General features: G+C 38.6%; 2 protein-coding genes across 3 annotated transcripts in view; one reads left to right on the top strand and one right to left on the bottom strand.

Moving 5' to 3' along the window:
- Window positions 1-15,694, bottom strand: part of LOC136850584 (E3 ubiquitin-protein ligase MARCHF11-like) — a 250,404-nt gene that overhangs the window by 69,149 nt on the left and 165,561 nt on the right. The window lies entirely within an intron of this gene.
- On the top strand, window positions 773-1,123 carry LOC136850417 (acidic phosphoprotein-like). The gene has a single exon (XM_067124000.1). It carries the CDS (start codon window positions 773-775, stop codon window positions 1,121-1,123), a length of 351 nt encoding a protein of 116 aa, XP_066980101.1.

The raw sequence follows: 15,694 nt of genomic DNA, 5'->3' as shown, positions 1-15,694 counted from the left end.
CCAACCTGGCAAAACTATGAATGACCAACCGGGCAAAACTCCAAATGACCAACCGGGCAAAACTCTGAATGACCAACCGGGCAAAACTCTGAATGACCAACACTGCAAAACTCAGAATGACCAACCTGAGAAAACTTAGAATGACCAACTTTTGAAAACTCTGAATGACCAACCTGGCAAAGCTCTAAATGACTAACCTGGGAAAACTGAATGACCAACCTTGGAAAACTCTGAATAAACAGCCTAGAAAAACTCTGAAAGAATAACATGGGAAAAACTCTGAATGACCAACCTTGGAAAACTCTGAATAAACAACCCAGAAAAAGTCTGAATGAATCAAATGGGAAAACTCTGAATGACCAACCCAGAAAAATTCTGAATGAATAACATGGGAAAACTCTGAATGGCCAACTCAGCAAAACTCTGAATGACCAACCCAGAAAAATTCTAAATGACCAACCTGGCAAAATTCTGAATGACCAACCCTGAATGACCAACCCAGCAAAACTCTAAATAACCAACCTGGCAAAACTCTAAATGACCAACTGGCAAAACCCTGAATGACCAACCTGGCAAAACTCTGAACGGCCAATCCAACAAAACTCTGAATGGCCTACCCAGCAAAACTCTGAATGACCAACCCAGAAAAACTCTGCATGACCAACACAGTAAAACTCTGAATGACCAACCGGGAAAAAATCTGAATGACCAACCCAGAAAAACTCTGAATGACCAATCTGGCAAGACTCTGAATGACCAACCAGGCAAAACTATGAATGACCAACGTGGCAACACTCTGAATGACCAACCTAGGAAAACTCTGAATGACCAACCCAGCAAAACTTTCAATGAACAACATGGAAAAACTCTGAATGATCAACATGGGAAAACACTGAATGACCAACCCAGCAAAACTCTGAATGACCAACATGGAAAAACTCTGAAACCTGAAAACCAACAACATGGTAAAACTCTGAATGATCAACCCAGCAAAACTCTGAATGACCAACCAGGCAAAACTCTGAATGACCAACCCGGCAAAACTCTCAATGACCAACCTGGGAAAGCTCTGAATGACCAACCAGGGAAAACTATGAATGACCAACCTGGCCAAACTGAATGACCAACAGGGCAAAGCTAACCAAATGACCAATGACCAACCAGGAAAACTAAATGACCAACCTGGGAAAACTCTGAATGAACAAGATAGGAAAACTCTGAATGACCAACCCAGGAAAAAAACTGAATATTAACCCAAAATTGAATAACCAAACCGGGAAAAATGAAATGACCAACCTGGCAAAACTGAATGACCAACCTAGGAAAACTCTGAATGACCAACCCAGCAAAACAATGGCCAAGATGGGAAAACTCTGAATGACCAACCTGACAAAACTCTGAATGACCAACCAGACAAAACTCTGAATGACCAACCCGAAAACCAAATTACCAATCAAAAACCTTGAATCTGAATGACCAACCCAAAACACTGAATGACCAAAAAACTGAATGACCAACCCAGCAAACGACTGAAAAACTGAACAACCAGGCAAAACTCTGAATGACCAACCTGAAAACCCTGAATGACAAACCTGGGAAAACTGAAATGACCAACAGGGAAAATTCAAAAAACTCTGAATGACCAACCTAAAACACTAAATGGCCAACAGGAAAACTCTAAATGACCAACCAGGGAAAACAAATTAAACCTGACAAAACTGACCAACCTGGGAAAACTCTGAATGAACAAGATAGGAAAACTCTGAATGACCAACCCAGCAAAACTCTGAAAGACCAACCTGGGAAAACTGAATGATTAACCCTGGAAAATTGAATAACCAAACCGGCAAAACTCTAAATGACCAACCTGACAAAACTGAATGACCAACCTGGCAAAACTCTGAATGACCAACCCAGCAAAACTCTGAATGGCCAAGATGGGAAAACTCTGAATGACCAACCCAGCAAAACTCTGAATGACCAACCTGGGAAAACTCTGAATGACCAACCTGACAAAACTCTGAATGACCAACCTGACAAAACTCTGAATGACCAACCTGGCAAAACTTGAAATGACCAACCTGGAAAAACTCCAAATTACCAACCCTACAAAACCTTGAATCTGAATGACCAACCCGGCAAAACACTGAATGACCAACCTCGGAAAACTGAATGATCAACCCGGCAAAACTGACTGATCAACCCGGCAAAACTGAATGACCAACCTGGCAAAACTCTGAATGACCAACCTGGCAAAACCCTGAATGACAAACCAGGGAAAACACTAAATGACCAACCTGTGAAAATTCTGAATGAACAACCAGAGAAAACTCTGAATGACCAACCTGGCAAAACACTAAATGGCCAACCAGGGAAAACTCTAAATGACCAACCCAGAAAAACTACAAATTACCAACCTGACAAAACTCTAAATGACCAACCTGGGAAAACTCTGAATGACCAACCCAGCAACTCTGAATGACCACACAAAACTCTGAATGACCAACCAGGGAAAACTCTGAATTGACCAACCAGGCATAACTCTGAATGACCAACCTGGGAAAACTGAATGATGAACCTGGCAAAACTGAATGACCAACACAGCAAAACTCTGAATGACCAACCAGGGAAAACTCTAAATGTCCAACATGGGAAAACTCTGAATGACCAACCTGGCAAAACTCTGAATGACCAACCCAGCAAAACTCTGAATGACTAACCTGGGAAAACTCTGAATGACCAATCCTGGAAAACTCTAAATGACTAACCCATGAAAACTCTAAATGACTAAACCAGGAAAACTCTAAATGACCAATCCAGCAAAACTCTGAATGACCAACATCGCAAAACTGTGAATGACCAATCCGGAAAAACTACAAATTACCAACCCAACAAAATTCTGAATGACCAACCTGGGAAAACTCTGAATGAATGAATGACAACCTGGGAAAACTGAGCAAAAAAACTCTGAATGACCAACCAGCAAAATTCTGAATGACCAACCAGGGAAAACTGAATGACCAATCCAGCAAAACTCTGAGTGACCAACCTGGCAAAACTCTAAATGACCAACCTTGGAAAACTCTGAATGACCAACCTCGGAGAACTCTGAATTACCAACCAAACAAAACTCTGAATGACCAACCTGGGAAAACTCTGAATGACCAATCTGGGAAAACTCTGAATGACCAACCAGGTAAAAATATGAATGATCAACCCAGGAAAACTCTGAATGACCTTCTGGGAAAACTGAATACCCAACCCAGCAAAACTCTGAATGACCAACCCAGCAAAACTCTGAATGACAACCGATAAACCTCTCTCTCTCTCTCTCTCCAACTCTCATTCACTCTTTTCCTCTTTCTCCTCCCTAACACCCTGTCTACTCACTCTCTATCTCTCTCTCCTGTTAACATAGTTGCTTCAATTACATTGCCCAGAATTTTTGACATTTGATATATCACCCCTTCTCACCCCCACTTCCTATCAGGGCTGAACTTGGATTTAAAGGGCATCAGGAGTGTCATTATTCATCTCTGCGACCCCGAAAACTATGGATTAGCGCTAATATCTGTCGTTTTCTGTTATTTTTACAAGTCACCCCCTTGCCACCCCCAACCCCTTTGGTGCCAGTGATGTCTTACCCCCATAGTATTCTTTTCCAGATAGAAAGTCATGTGTATACCAAGTTTGGTTGAAATTGCTCATGCGTTTCAGAGTTATACTGGAACATACACACATAGCCTACATAATACATCCATTTTTATATAAATAGAAGATATACATATAGGCCTATAAATATTGAGGAAATGTCTGGAAATGGCTGGGTAGATAATCGGAAAGTGTCTGAAATCCAGGATGCGCCAAATTGCGTACAGGATATAGGTGAATGGCGCAGTATACATAAGCGGGTTCGACGGCATGTTGATGTAGGAAGAGGCAAATATTGTGGTTCTGGAAAGGGAATTCATCCGTCATTCTACAGTAAGTATGAATGTGGCAGTAGCTGTTGTAATTTTTCTCTGGAGGCCACTCCCTAATTATGTACCTGTGGTCATCAAAGTAATTACCTCCCATGACTGAACAATAAAATCTTGTCATGTCTTGCAACTGTCGGAATTCTCCGTAACTGAGGTCTACGAGACTTCTTTCGATTATGGACTGTACGCGGAAACGGGGTTACAGATGTACCAAAAATGGTGGTACAAGATGCAAACTTTATTCAGGTACTTTTCTTTCAAGTTAATTCCGACATCCATCATATATGATAAACAGGAGGGAATCCCGCTTCTCCAAAACTTCAATCAAATATTCTCATCCGTTCTACAGACATTTTGCTTAAACACAAACACACACAGGCATACACGAATGACAGCATTTGTTATCAGCTCGTTGGAATGGGAATCATTATTACTTTTACCACAAAGGTTCTGTCTGTCCGTCTGTCTGTACTTTTCTCCATCTCTTTGCAGGAGTTCATCGCAACTACCGGACGGACTGAGGTGAAATTTGGTGAAAACATTCCTTGTGGAACCAACGCCAGAATCCACCAAGTCTGGTCGACTTTCCTCCCTGATCTTCATCGATGTTCCCCAAAAGGTCATCGTCCAATGAATGTTCCCATAAAATTTCATCCGCACTAATTATTCCGCTCCCTGAATAATTTATCAAAACACCGACTGGCACGGGTGACAGTAAATAATAAATGTGCTCTTGGGGTCGGCATTAACATTATCATTGTTGCTATGTTCATGCCAGCGCCACGCCTAATAATATAATAACTCTCAACTCAGTTCAATTTCACTTCACATTTGTAGAATGGCAGTGGTGTACATGGTTAAGCTTTGGTACCTTAGTCGCAGATGCCTTTTCCAGTTTCATCATAATGTTACGCAATAAACCCTTTCCCTAATTATGCTAGACGAAAGCCATGCCAAATAAAATCAGAGAAGACAATCAGAGATGTTAAACCTTCGCCACTGCTATTAGCATAGTCACCCGAACAATCGAGGTCACGTTTTCTTCTTCTGCAACAAGAGATTAGCACAGTTACCCAAATTCTTTGTTATTTACGCATTCCTCCACCAGCAACGAGACCTGCTGCTTTCATCAAGTTGACGTCAGGATTAACGCCAACAAACCAAACATCAAAAAGTCCTTGGGTTCAGACCGGAAACCATCATCGTCATCAAATCGTTTCATTAGATTCACGCCATTCTGTTAAGAGACAGACTGTCAAACAGACATACAACTAATATAGACAGCAAACCGAAGACGAACATAACCTGCCCATTGGGGCAACAAGACTGTATTCTCCTGAACACACTAAAGCTTTACTCAAACCACTATACACCACAGTATTTGCAACGACCGAATAAGATGTGGGATAAGAAGGCTGGGAACCAAACAACGTTGGCACGCTGCATAATGATGCAAAGGTGTGGCTAATAGCCCCTGAATTATATTTGCCAAGGTATACTTGGATACATGCAGCTTTGCCCAAGCTTTTATAAACAATCTCTATGTGGACAGCACACACAACCCTAAGTCTATGTTTGTGAATACCGTGATTATAATTTAGATTATGAGATCAAAACTAATTTCACGACATTGTCCTAACGCCAAACAGTCATAAAAACCTACAAAATTAATTTCAAATGCTTAACAGTTCCGTAACAGTAATAAATATAATCGTTCTTTTAAACACGAAGAGGGACTGGAGCTAACATACAACACCTAGACCTTTATTATACAGCACTTATATTGCATATCTGTACACTAATTGCTGGTGAAATCTACGAGTCTTTCCTTCAAATGCAACCACCTGCAATGCAAATTAAGCTCTGTTATCCGTTAATTCCGTTGTGTCCAGGCTGTATATTGCCCGATCAATAAAAATATTATTACAATATAAAAATTACATATAGGCAATCATTCAACTCATAGATTCATGCCTAAACGTGTATTTTACATGAATTACACACACATGTGCAAATATGCGTCAGTAAAACACTGAAATTCAAACCAATATCAAGCAAGTTCGTTCTTATGGAATATGTCATATGTAAATTTACAAGGAATTTATCCTTAAGTTCCATATTTTGCATTTAATTTTCAATAGTCATTTTGCATTTAGTTTCTAATAGTCAGAAGAGCAGGCAAAGCATTAAAAACAGATGTTCCACAGCACTGCAAACAGAAGTGATACCAGGTTCTCCTGTCAAACGAAATCCCGAGCCTTGGGTTCCCAAGAGAGAAATAAACAAGAAAGAGGAGACGTAAGACAGAAAGGCTGATCTGTTGGTGGAGGAGAATCGGAAAGCGGAATCAGCAATATACTGACCCCTTGGGCGGGTTGCTCATGGAGCGTGCCCTGAGTGGCACACAGCAGAAGGCTCTTTGCTGCTTTTCTTTCTGCCATTCACGTTCCTTCCCGCCTCTTGTCCGCTCCACTGCACTCTCCAACTTCTCTAACTTTTCCTTGTTCTGTTTGTCACCATGGAGCGAACCCAGTGACTTTGGAAATGTCTCATTGTTCTCGCTGAAGCATTTTGCAATAATAATAATAATAATAATAATAATAATAATAATAATTTCTAATAATAATAATAATAATAATAATTTCTCAGTTATTCAAATGATTACTTATTTCACACTTCTTCATGTGTGTGTTTTACCGGGATTAACCCAATTTTTACTAGTTCCCACATGAAATCAAACCTATTGTATATCTGTAAACTGAGTAACGTTGCGGGATTGCAAAAGAAAAAGTCCAAAAACAGATATGAACACAACGGTTTAAAAGTACAGAGAAAGAAAGTAATCAGTAAAGGACTGATAACCATGATAAAGTTTATCAACAATTTCCCCAGAGGGACAAATGAACAGCGTTGTGCTCTACAAGACGCAAAGATGAGCGGTGGCATCAACTCACCCACTTTTTGCGACACCTCTTGAAGAAATGTGCTCATGTGCTTGCATGTCAATGCCCCTCTTTGGGTGCGTTTCGTTCTTAGAAAATACTGTAGAGTCAAGCCAGTCTTCAGTAAGAGAAGGAATGAGTTTTATTAAGGTGAAAAACGGCGCCTAGCTACAAGGATGGAAGTGAAAAGAGCAAACAGAAAACACAAATCCTAAGGTGGTCGGGGGTAAAAAGAGTTCTTAACGGAGCAGTGCGTGGTCTGAAGATCGCCAGGGATTTGTCCGACCTGATTAAGTCCTCTGACACCGCAAAGCCTAAAGAAAAAAACCTTTGCTATCCTGGAACTTAGACGTGGTCCTTAAGTGGCTTTCCAGTCACGTTTTGAGCCAGGGTGCGTAATGGAATGTACAGTATAAGGCTGTCTGTAAGGAGAACAGTGTCCCGACGTTTAAAAGAAGAGTGGCCAAAATAACTGTAAAAGAGAACCAGCAACGTCACCATGCACCGGAGAGAGGTTCTAAAGACAAAGCTAACGGCTAGTTATTTGAAAATGAGAACTGCTTTTCATTCAGTCCAGTTGAGAAGACAAAACAACTGAAGAGCATCGCAAACGCAAAAGCAAGAATCCAAACTGGGATGATTAAGCCAATATAATATTGTTTTAAATTCAATGAAAAAACTGACTGACTCTCCTGAATCCGAAACACAACGTTCAACTTGAAAGACAACTATGAAATCCCCTTTTTAAGTTTGGCGTCTTATGAAAACCGACACTGTTGCAAAACAATAAAATGATTTAATATTCATAGTAAAGGTTGACGTTACAAGAATTACAATTCATTCTGTATTTACATTACTCAAAAACAACCGTTGTCACAACATCCACAAAGCCAAATTAAACTCATAAAAAATACAGTACATGTGGTCGGGTGCATCAATCCTCACCAAAACAGACTTGGTGCTTTGCTGGTGTAGATAGACCCAAATGGTATTCTCCTTTTTTGCAATGCCTGCTGATTACTTAGCTCCCAAACTGTTTGAAAAACATACAAGATGTATCTCTTCTTCAATTGCACGAAAAACAGAGAATAAGTTCTATCAAATTCTAATTCTGGATATCAGTATCAATCTCTGGCACTGTTGTTTGAATAGCTCACAGTAGTAATTGATTTGCAGTTAATTCAAGAAGTCTTGCATTCTCTTATACGCTGTTCAATACCAGGCAGTTTCCTAAAAGTTTTGACTAGCTGTCACCATATCATGGAGCGGTTTCCTAATCATGTAGTTGAATCTTTGGAATCTCAATGGTTGCTTAATAGCGCACAACGCCTCTAAAATTAGGATGGAAAGGAAGGTCTATTTCGTGATGTGTAACTGCACTGACATCTTCCAATGTTGGTGCCAGAGGTCAATGGGGAATATTTCACAGTATCGTACTATTTATTCTACGAGGACGGTATTCAGGCGTCTCGCAAAAACTGTCCTTGGTCCTGTTGTTTTTACCACCAAGATTAGTGATATTGATAACAACCTGCAAGCTTATTTATAATTATCTTTGTTTGCTAATAATTAAAGGAGCATGGGCTACATTAGACTTAGAATACTGTGAACAGTTTTAAAATGAACTAGATATTTCAGATGCTTCATACAAATATGTTTATGAAGATATGAATCACGAGACAGTGAAAATATCTTCCAACAGCTTTTATCGGTTTGAGAATAAAGCGTTCAGAAGAGAAAGAAGGTATCTGAAGGAATTAAGAACATAACGAGAACTCCATAATGACGAGATAATGATCAAGGGGAGATGGCGCTGGCCGCGACATGCTCTTGGAAACACCCCGTGGAGAATACTGTGTGACAGTATCAGCTAGCTTCCCCTAAATGACAGGAAAGTTGAAAGACCTATTTGGATGAGAACTACGTGACCGTAGGCTGGAGCCGAGTGGAGATTAGTAGAAGCGGCAGCTCAGGAAAGGCATTAGTGGACGAATTTCGCAGAAGTCCTCTGGGTCGTACTGGTTAGAGGCGATGAAATGGATGACGATGATGATGAAGAAAAATGTTTTCATAATCGGAAAATTTTAAAACCTAAACTTTTTTCGAATTTTGCACTATCATCTCTTTCTCTTTCATGACGCTACTTCCACTCGCTCGCATTACCAAGCATTAACGGTTCTTTTACAAAATGAGAAAACAAAAGACTGTGGAAACTTCATTACACATGCCAAATTGGGGTGGGAGCAACGTGGGCCCAAATCCATGAAATTAATATTTGTGACAACAAATTGTAGGGTTTGTTAAGGTGGTTGGGCACAGTAATTAGCAAGATGATCAAACACGGAACACTGTGCGCGTGTGTGTGCGTTTGAGAGAGAGAGAGAGAGAGAGAGAGAGAGAGAGAGAGAGAGAGAGAGAGAGAGAGAGAGAGATACTTGAATTCGAGGACTGTTTTGGTTAGTGCGGTTTAGCATAAATTGTCTTTGTTTATTTTACACTACATCCTCAAAATGAATAAGGTTAAAGTGAGTAAGAGAATAAAATTAATAATAGTTCACCATAACCTTCTTTGCGACTATATGTCTTAATTGTTTTCTGCAACTGTATGAATAAGATTAAGAACATGCTATAACTTATCTGACGGGTGCAACTTACTTCCAACGGATGGTATTAGGTAGAAGAAAAAACCATTTTTTGTCCTAGGGCATTGCTCCAAAATGTAATTTATACATAGCAACGTAATATTCGCCCGAAGTCTCATATATAAACAGAAATGGGCTAAGAGATCTGGAAATAATCGTAATCATCCATTCGCTGGTGCAATAAAAAAATTCACCTACTTGGGGGATCCCCAGGTAGCGCAAAACTGATTTCACGGTCTGTCGGAAAAACTTTGAAGGCCTTTAAAACATTTTTACCCGAAGAAACCACAGTAACCTTCAGTACAAAAATTGCCAGTTATTACACAAATGACGTCGTTGTTCACCATGCAAGAAACATTAGTATACAAAGAGCCTATTTAGAATTGCTGAATACAAATGGATCAAGCGTTCGCGTACCCTTTGCGTACTTTTCTAACAGTTCATTTCAAGCAAATGTCAATAAATCTTACAAATATCTAACATTTATGATAAATTCAAATAATCTGTAAAAGTAGGTCTACCACAAAGGAACTTCTTTTTAAAGCTACGAAGAACCTGTAAGTTTCAACCTATGGATACTGCGAAATCTTTGATTAATATACGTAGAATTGAGTTCTGATGCTCTTGAATAAGATTTCTAATTGTGCAGTGATTTAATTAATATAGTTCTGTTTTAACTGCAAAAGGTTAAAACAAATATTATCAGTTCTCCCAAAACCTGGACCGATTCTTCCTCTGAGTCATTATGTGTCCAGTAGTGTACAAGTATGGAATTATCTGCGTTGTCTATGCAATTCTAGCATTTTCCTTTTTCATCAACTTTGCTTTTCCGAAAAGATGGTTTGTTTGATTTTTACCCTGTGGGGTTTACTGCTAATAACAAAAGTTAACTCTGATCACAACAGTCCAACATGACGTTAACGATGAAAGTACAATCCAAGCGGATTGCGATAACATTTATCATTCACAGGTATGGTTGATTGTTTTCTGTACCATACACTGAAACAAATACCGTACATCTGGAATCATACTACACAGAGTATATAAGGGACTTATGCTGGAAAGTCAGCTATCTACCTCACCGTAAATTGTGCATAGTAAGTATAAAATACGCAGGGCTATAAGCTTTTAATTTCCACATATATATCATTACAACGGAAATAGTAACAGAATGTAAAATAAAACAGTCAATGTAAAGGGGAATATTCCTAAAGGATCAAGGAAGTAACAAAAATAGTATCTGTATAACGAGAGAGAGAGAGAGAGAGAGAGAGAGAGAGAGAGAGAGAGAGAGAGAGAGAGAGAGAGAGAGAGAGAGAGAGAAATTCGCTGAAATAATTACACTCCTTGGATTAGATTTTTTATCGCGCTTTCTGCAAAGAAGATAAAAACTGAAGCCAAAATGTAAGGCTTTCTTTTTGTACAGGTCTCAGTAGAAAGGATGAATGGCAAATACTGAGACAAAGAAACCTTCTCATCCGTCCTAGAAGAAAACACACTTAACAGTAAATATGCAGAAAATCTTATGCAGTGTCTACAGAAACGTAAAAACATGACCAGTCAATGAGATGAAGTTAATGCAATAGTAACAAGATAACGGATGATGTGAGAAAAACCAACTTTGGTACAAACCACAAGAAAGGGAAGCAAGCCACGAAGACACGCAGACGCTGTACAATAGCTACTGGTTTATATATGAAAATATGCACTGTAATCCCTGCGAAGGACAACGGCTTACATGCGATATTTTACATGAAGAGCCAAACGAAAAGGGTATGTATGACAGAAAAATCCTGGATTTAAGAAACCCTAAAGAGTAAAATAAAAAATGCCCGTCCGGAAACAATGGACATTTGTGGCAAATTCCCCTGCAACCAACTAACCACCCTCTCCTGCCTCCCACACCGCTCCCCCAACCAAGATCAACTCTTGGGCAACTCCTCGGGCCCCTCGCTCTCTCTCTCTCTCTCTCTCTCTCTTCTGTACCATAAGGGCCTCTTCAAACATTTCGTATAAAATACATAACCCCATTCACACAATATTTCTAATCCCTCTGAATACAAGCCATTGTGTGAGTACGTGTGTTTGTGTGAGAGAGCTCTATTGTGTGTTGTGTACATTAGTTATGCAGACAAAAAGATATTCAGGCACTATGATCATTTTCTTCTTACCTTGTAATGCAAAATGCAATGCTAATAAACTAAAATATATATCTGGAAATCTAGACAACTGACCTGTATCTACCGCATCTGACACTGGCAAAAGATTTCTTCGAATAGTTTTAATCCTACTGTACAAACTTGTTTAAGGCCTTTTTACCAGTAGGTTTAAACTATAAGTTCTGCTAAAAACATTGGCTGTCTTCCTAATTTTCTACTGGTGTTGCTCTGTGTTCTGATCTCTCACCAGCTCTCCTTTCTCTTGATTGAAAAACCTCTCAGGTCTCGAACTTTCCACTATGAATGCTTTTGTTTACAATTCAACTCTTGTCATTCACCTGGGAGCCATCCCCCGGCCTTCGCACAAAACTCGAAGAGCTCTCATTCCAGTCAACTCTAATCTTGAGGGCGTATCTAAATGAAGACCCCTAATCTAGTCAAGTTCATTGCCTTTTTTCTATTCTTCTGTGCGCCATACTGATAAATATATGACGTGTACATAATGCAGAAAAAACAGGAATAACTTTAAAAACGTAAATTTTGATAACTCAAATATGTAATCATCAGAAGAATTCAGAACGGACTTACACGTCAAAGACCCTTAACACATTCCTCAATGAAGCCAAGACAGAAATAAACGATTTAGGCTACAATATCCTCAATCTATGTCGCAGTGCCCTTGATCTAGTACACCCTTCCTACGAGTTTAATTTTCATTCTTGACAAACCAAGTACAATATTTGTCAAGGCACAAACTATATGATGGACGACATCATCTCTGATAGTAATTTATTGATCTGTTTTCTTTCGGTTTGCCTTATTGCTTAAATTAATAACGGTTTCGTACCTTGAAACAAGAGTACCACCATTTATGCAATGCACCCAAGAGAAAATTACTAATGGACCCTAAACCTTGTATAGCTGAAACAACGAAAACAAGGAAAAGACGACAGGATATTTGGATACCAAGAGATGCCAAAACAAGGTATGCGAGGACGATGGCAGACTGCCAAACGTGCTCTCGCTATCCTTTGGTACGGGGCGCAGAACTCACGGAAAGAACGAAATGTATTAAAGCCGTGAATTGAAAGAGGGTAAACTTCAACACAATACCGCAAATTTCCATCGCTTCTGATTGCTCGTACACTATTTGCACCTCTGACCTATGTGCCATTCCGTTTACATTTTCAGTACAACACAACTGAAAAAAAAAAGTGGCTAAAGACTCGTGCCAACTGGGAAATAATAGTTCCTGAGTACACAGCTATACATGCATCTGACCATCCCTTGAAAAAACTGACTCAGACTGTATCAAAGACTTTGACGCATTCGGTACCAAAGAAAACTACTAAATCTGGATTAATGATCAACAGTGGTTCAGTGTTTCATGTAGCCTGGCATACCAAGATAAACAGATTAAAGCTGAACTTAGAGACGAGACTTTGTTGAAAGCCATCAAGAGCAATGAATTTCTATTCATTTATTGATAAACTTTAATTATTTGAAACTCTAACTATAAAATGACTCAGCCTCATTTTTGGTGAACAAAAGTGGAATCCCCCATTTCAGGATCTAGTACATCAAACATTCCTCCCTTAGATACAACTAATGAAGGCTAACGTCCAATCCCAGCGCCACAGCAGCGACATTTCAAAGGGCTTTGAGATCACAAACTCTGGCTGATGGTACTCTTCTAGATGTCTGTCATCCTGAATTACTCACCAAGTTGCGTTCCATTCAAAGGATTTTAAAAAAGACCCTGGATAATCTAGATGGTTGTGGAACGAAGCGCCAAGTGGGATTATTTCATTTTTTTTTAAGGACTTTATCAATGACGCAATATGATACCTGTTCCATATGGTTGTTTAAATGCAGAGTGCAAAACTTGCAGGCCATTCTCCTCACTTCCAGGGCTTTTAAGGTTGCTTGAAAATGATGATTTCAACCACATACTCTTTTAAGTATCATGAATCTTGATGACAGCATGCCTACCGGTAACAATTCGATACTTGTCCACAAATGACCACGTTATCAGCAACAGATTTGATAGTCTTCTTTCAGTCAACAATTTGACTGACCTCCTTCCATGATCCCACTCCTTCGATAACACAGGTAACACTTTACATAATGATTCTGAATATTTGATGAGACTTGGCATTACCTTCGAGGCCACGCTTTCTTTTTGAAAGAACTTCAAAATAATAAATCACCTAAGGGTGTCAAAAAACGAGGTATTACTTGAGATGATGCTCTTTACACCGCAAGCAGCAGATCTTTTGTTTTGCCGCCACTGGAATACTCTTTTCTTGCCAGAATATTCGTCTGACTGATGGAAATCGTGGTTTCCTTTTCTACAAGAATGGTAAATATGATTTACATTATTGACGGGCGCTTTCCTGTCTGACCACCTTTAATAGGTTTTACAAAAGGAAACTTTCATTAGCATTTTTTATGACAGCACATACACTAACTAGTGCCTGCAATTCGCTTTACAAACAAGCAGCTTCTCCATTCCGTTAATAAGCCACGTTGTCACAGTGGCCAGTACCAGAAGTTATTCTTGCTTACTCTTCACAATAAAGAGATTATGCAGCAGTCTTCCAAGTAGCAGAAACGATGCCCAAGTTTAACGAGGCTGTAAAGACTGTAATTCTACTGTTATGCACTCCGTACCATGGTCTTTGTGTACGCACACACACATATTATTATATATATATATATATATATATATATATATATATATATATATATATATATATATATATATATATATATATATATATATATAAATATATAAAATATATATATATATATATATATTTATAATATATATATATATATATATATATATATATATATATATATATATATATATATATATATATATATATATATATATATATATATATATATATATATATATATATATACTACTTGTATATATATATATATATATATATATACTACTTTGTATACAATAATCTTGGATTTTTGTCTTTTATATCTTAATTTATAGAGACATTGTACAATGTGACCGTTTGGAAATTCAATGGCCTCTTAGGCTTCTTCTATGCGACTGTTTGCCTACTGTGAATCTCAAATTTTAGGTCCCATAATCAGACGATAGCAATGTGACAAAAATTCTTTACCTCATCAAGAAAATAAATCTAACTGCTGACATTACGCAGACACTCCTCCTCCTCCTTCCTCTCCTCCTCCTCCTCCTCCTCCTCCTTCTCTTTTTCTTCTTCTTCTTCTTCTTCTTCTTCTTCTTGAAGAGGCTCTTTTGGGAACTAGGCTACATCACTTAATGCAGGTACCGAAAATAACGATGAGGATGCCGATGCCAAGAAAAAAAGAAAAAAAATGACTATAGATAACAGTTGAAAGGCTACTTCAAAGATATTCACAAAAAATGTCACGAGAAACTACCGTGGATAGAGAGAGCTTTGTATTGCTACTACTTGTTTTCGAAAACGCGTAAATTGTAAGCTAAGCAAACTACTTCAGCATATATTAGAAATTGCGGAAAGGTCAACAGTAGCTGGTTATTCCTGTTCATCGGAATTACCGATGTAGTACGAGGGACTATCAAGCATATCTGCTTTTAAAAGTGTTTGCCTATGGATACATCCAAACACACAAGCACACACGCCACACACACACACACACACACACACACACACACACACACACACACACACACACACACACATATATATATATATATATATATATATATATATATATATATATATATATATATATATACTATAACTTCTTCCCAAGCAACCTCACCCGTTTTTACATCCATAACGTAACAGAGAAGAAACAAAATTCATTTCATTTGTTTTAATTACTAGAACTGTGGGTTTTCGTTCGCCCCTTCATAAACTCTTTCCTTCATTCCCAAAATGGTTAAGCCTTCAATCCTTCTCTCTGTTCAAAGTGATGGCTTAAGGCCTTCTTTC

The sequence above is a fragment of the Macrobrachium rosenbergii genome, chromosome 22, assembly GCF_040412425.1.
Source record: "Macrobrachium rosenbergii isolate ZJJX-2024 chromosome 22, ASM4041242v1, whole genome shotgun sequence".
Taxonomy (NCBI): Eukaryota; Metazoa; Arthropoda; class Malacostraca; order Decapoda; family Palaemonidae; genus Macrobrachium; species Macrobrachium rosenbergii.
Note: the sequence above shows the minus strand (reverse complement) of the source record. Positions and strands in the feature narration are given on the sequence as shown.

What these genes read in the sequence shown, in the direction of transcription:
- LOC136850417 (XM_067124000.1), top strand. Translation starts at nt 773, where the DNA reads ATGAATGACCAACGTGGCAACACTCTGAATGACCAACCTAGGAAAACT.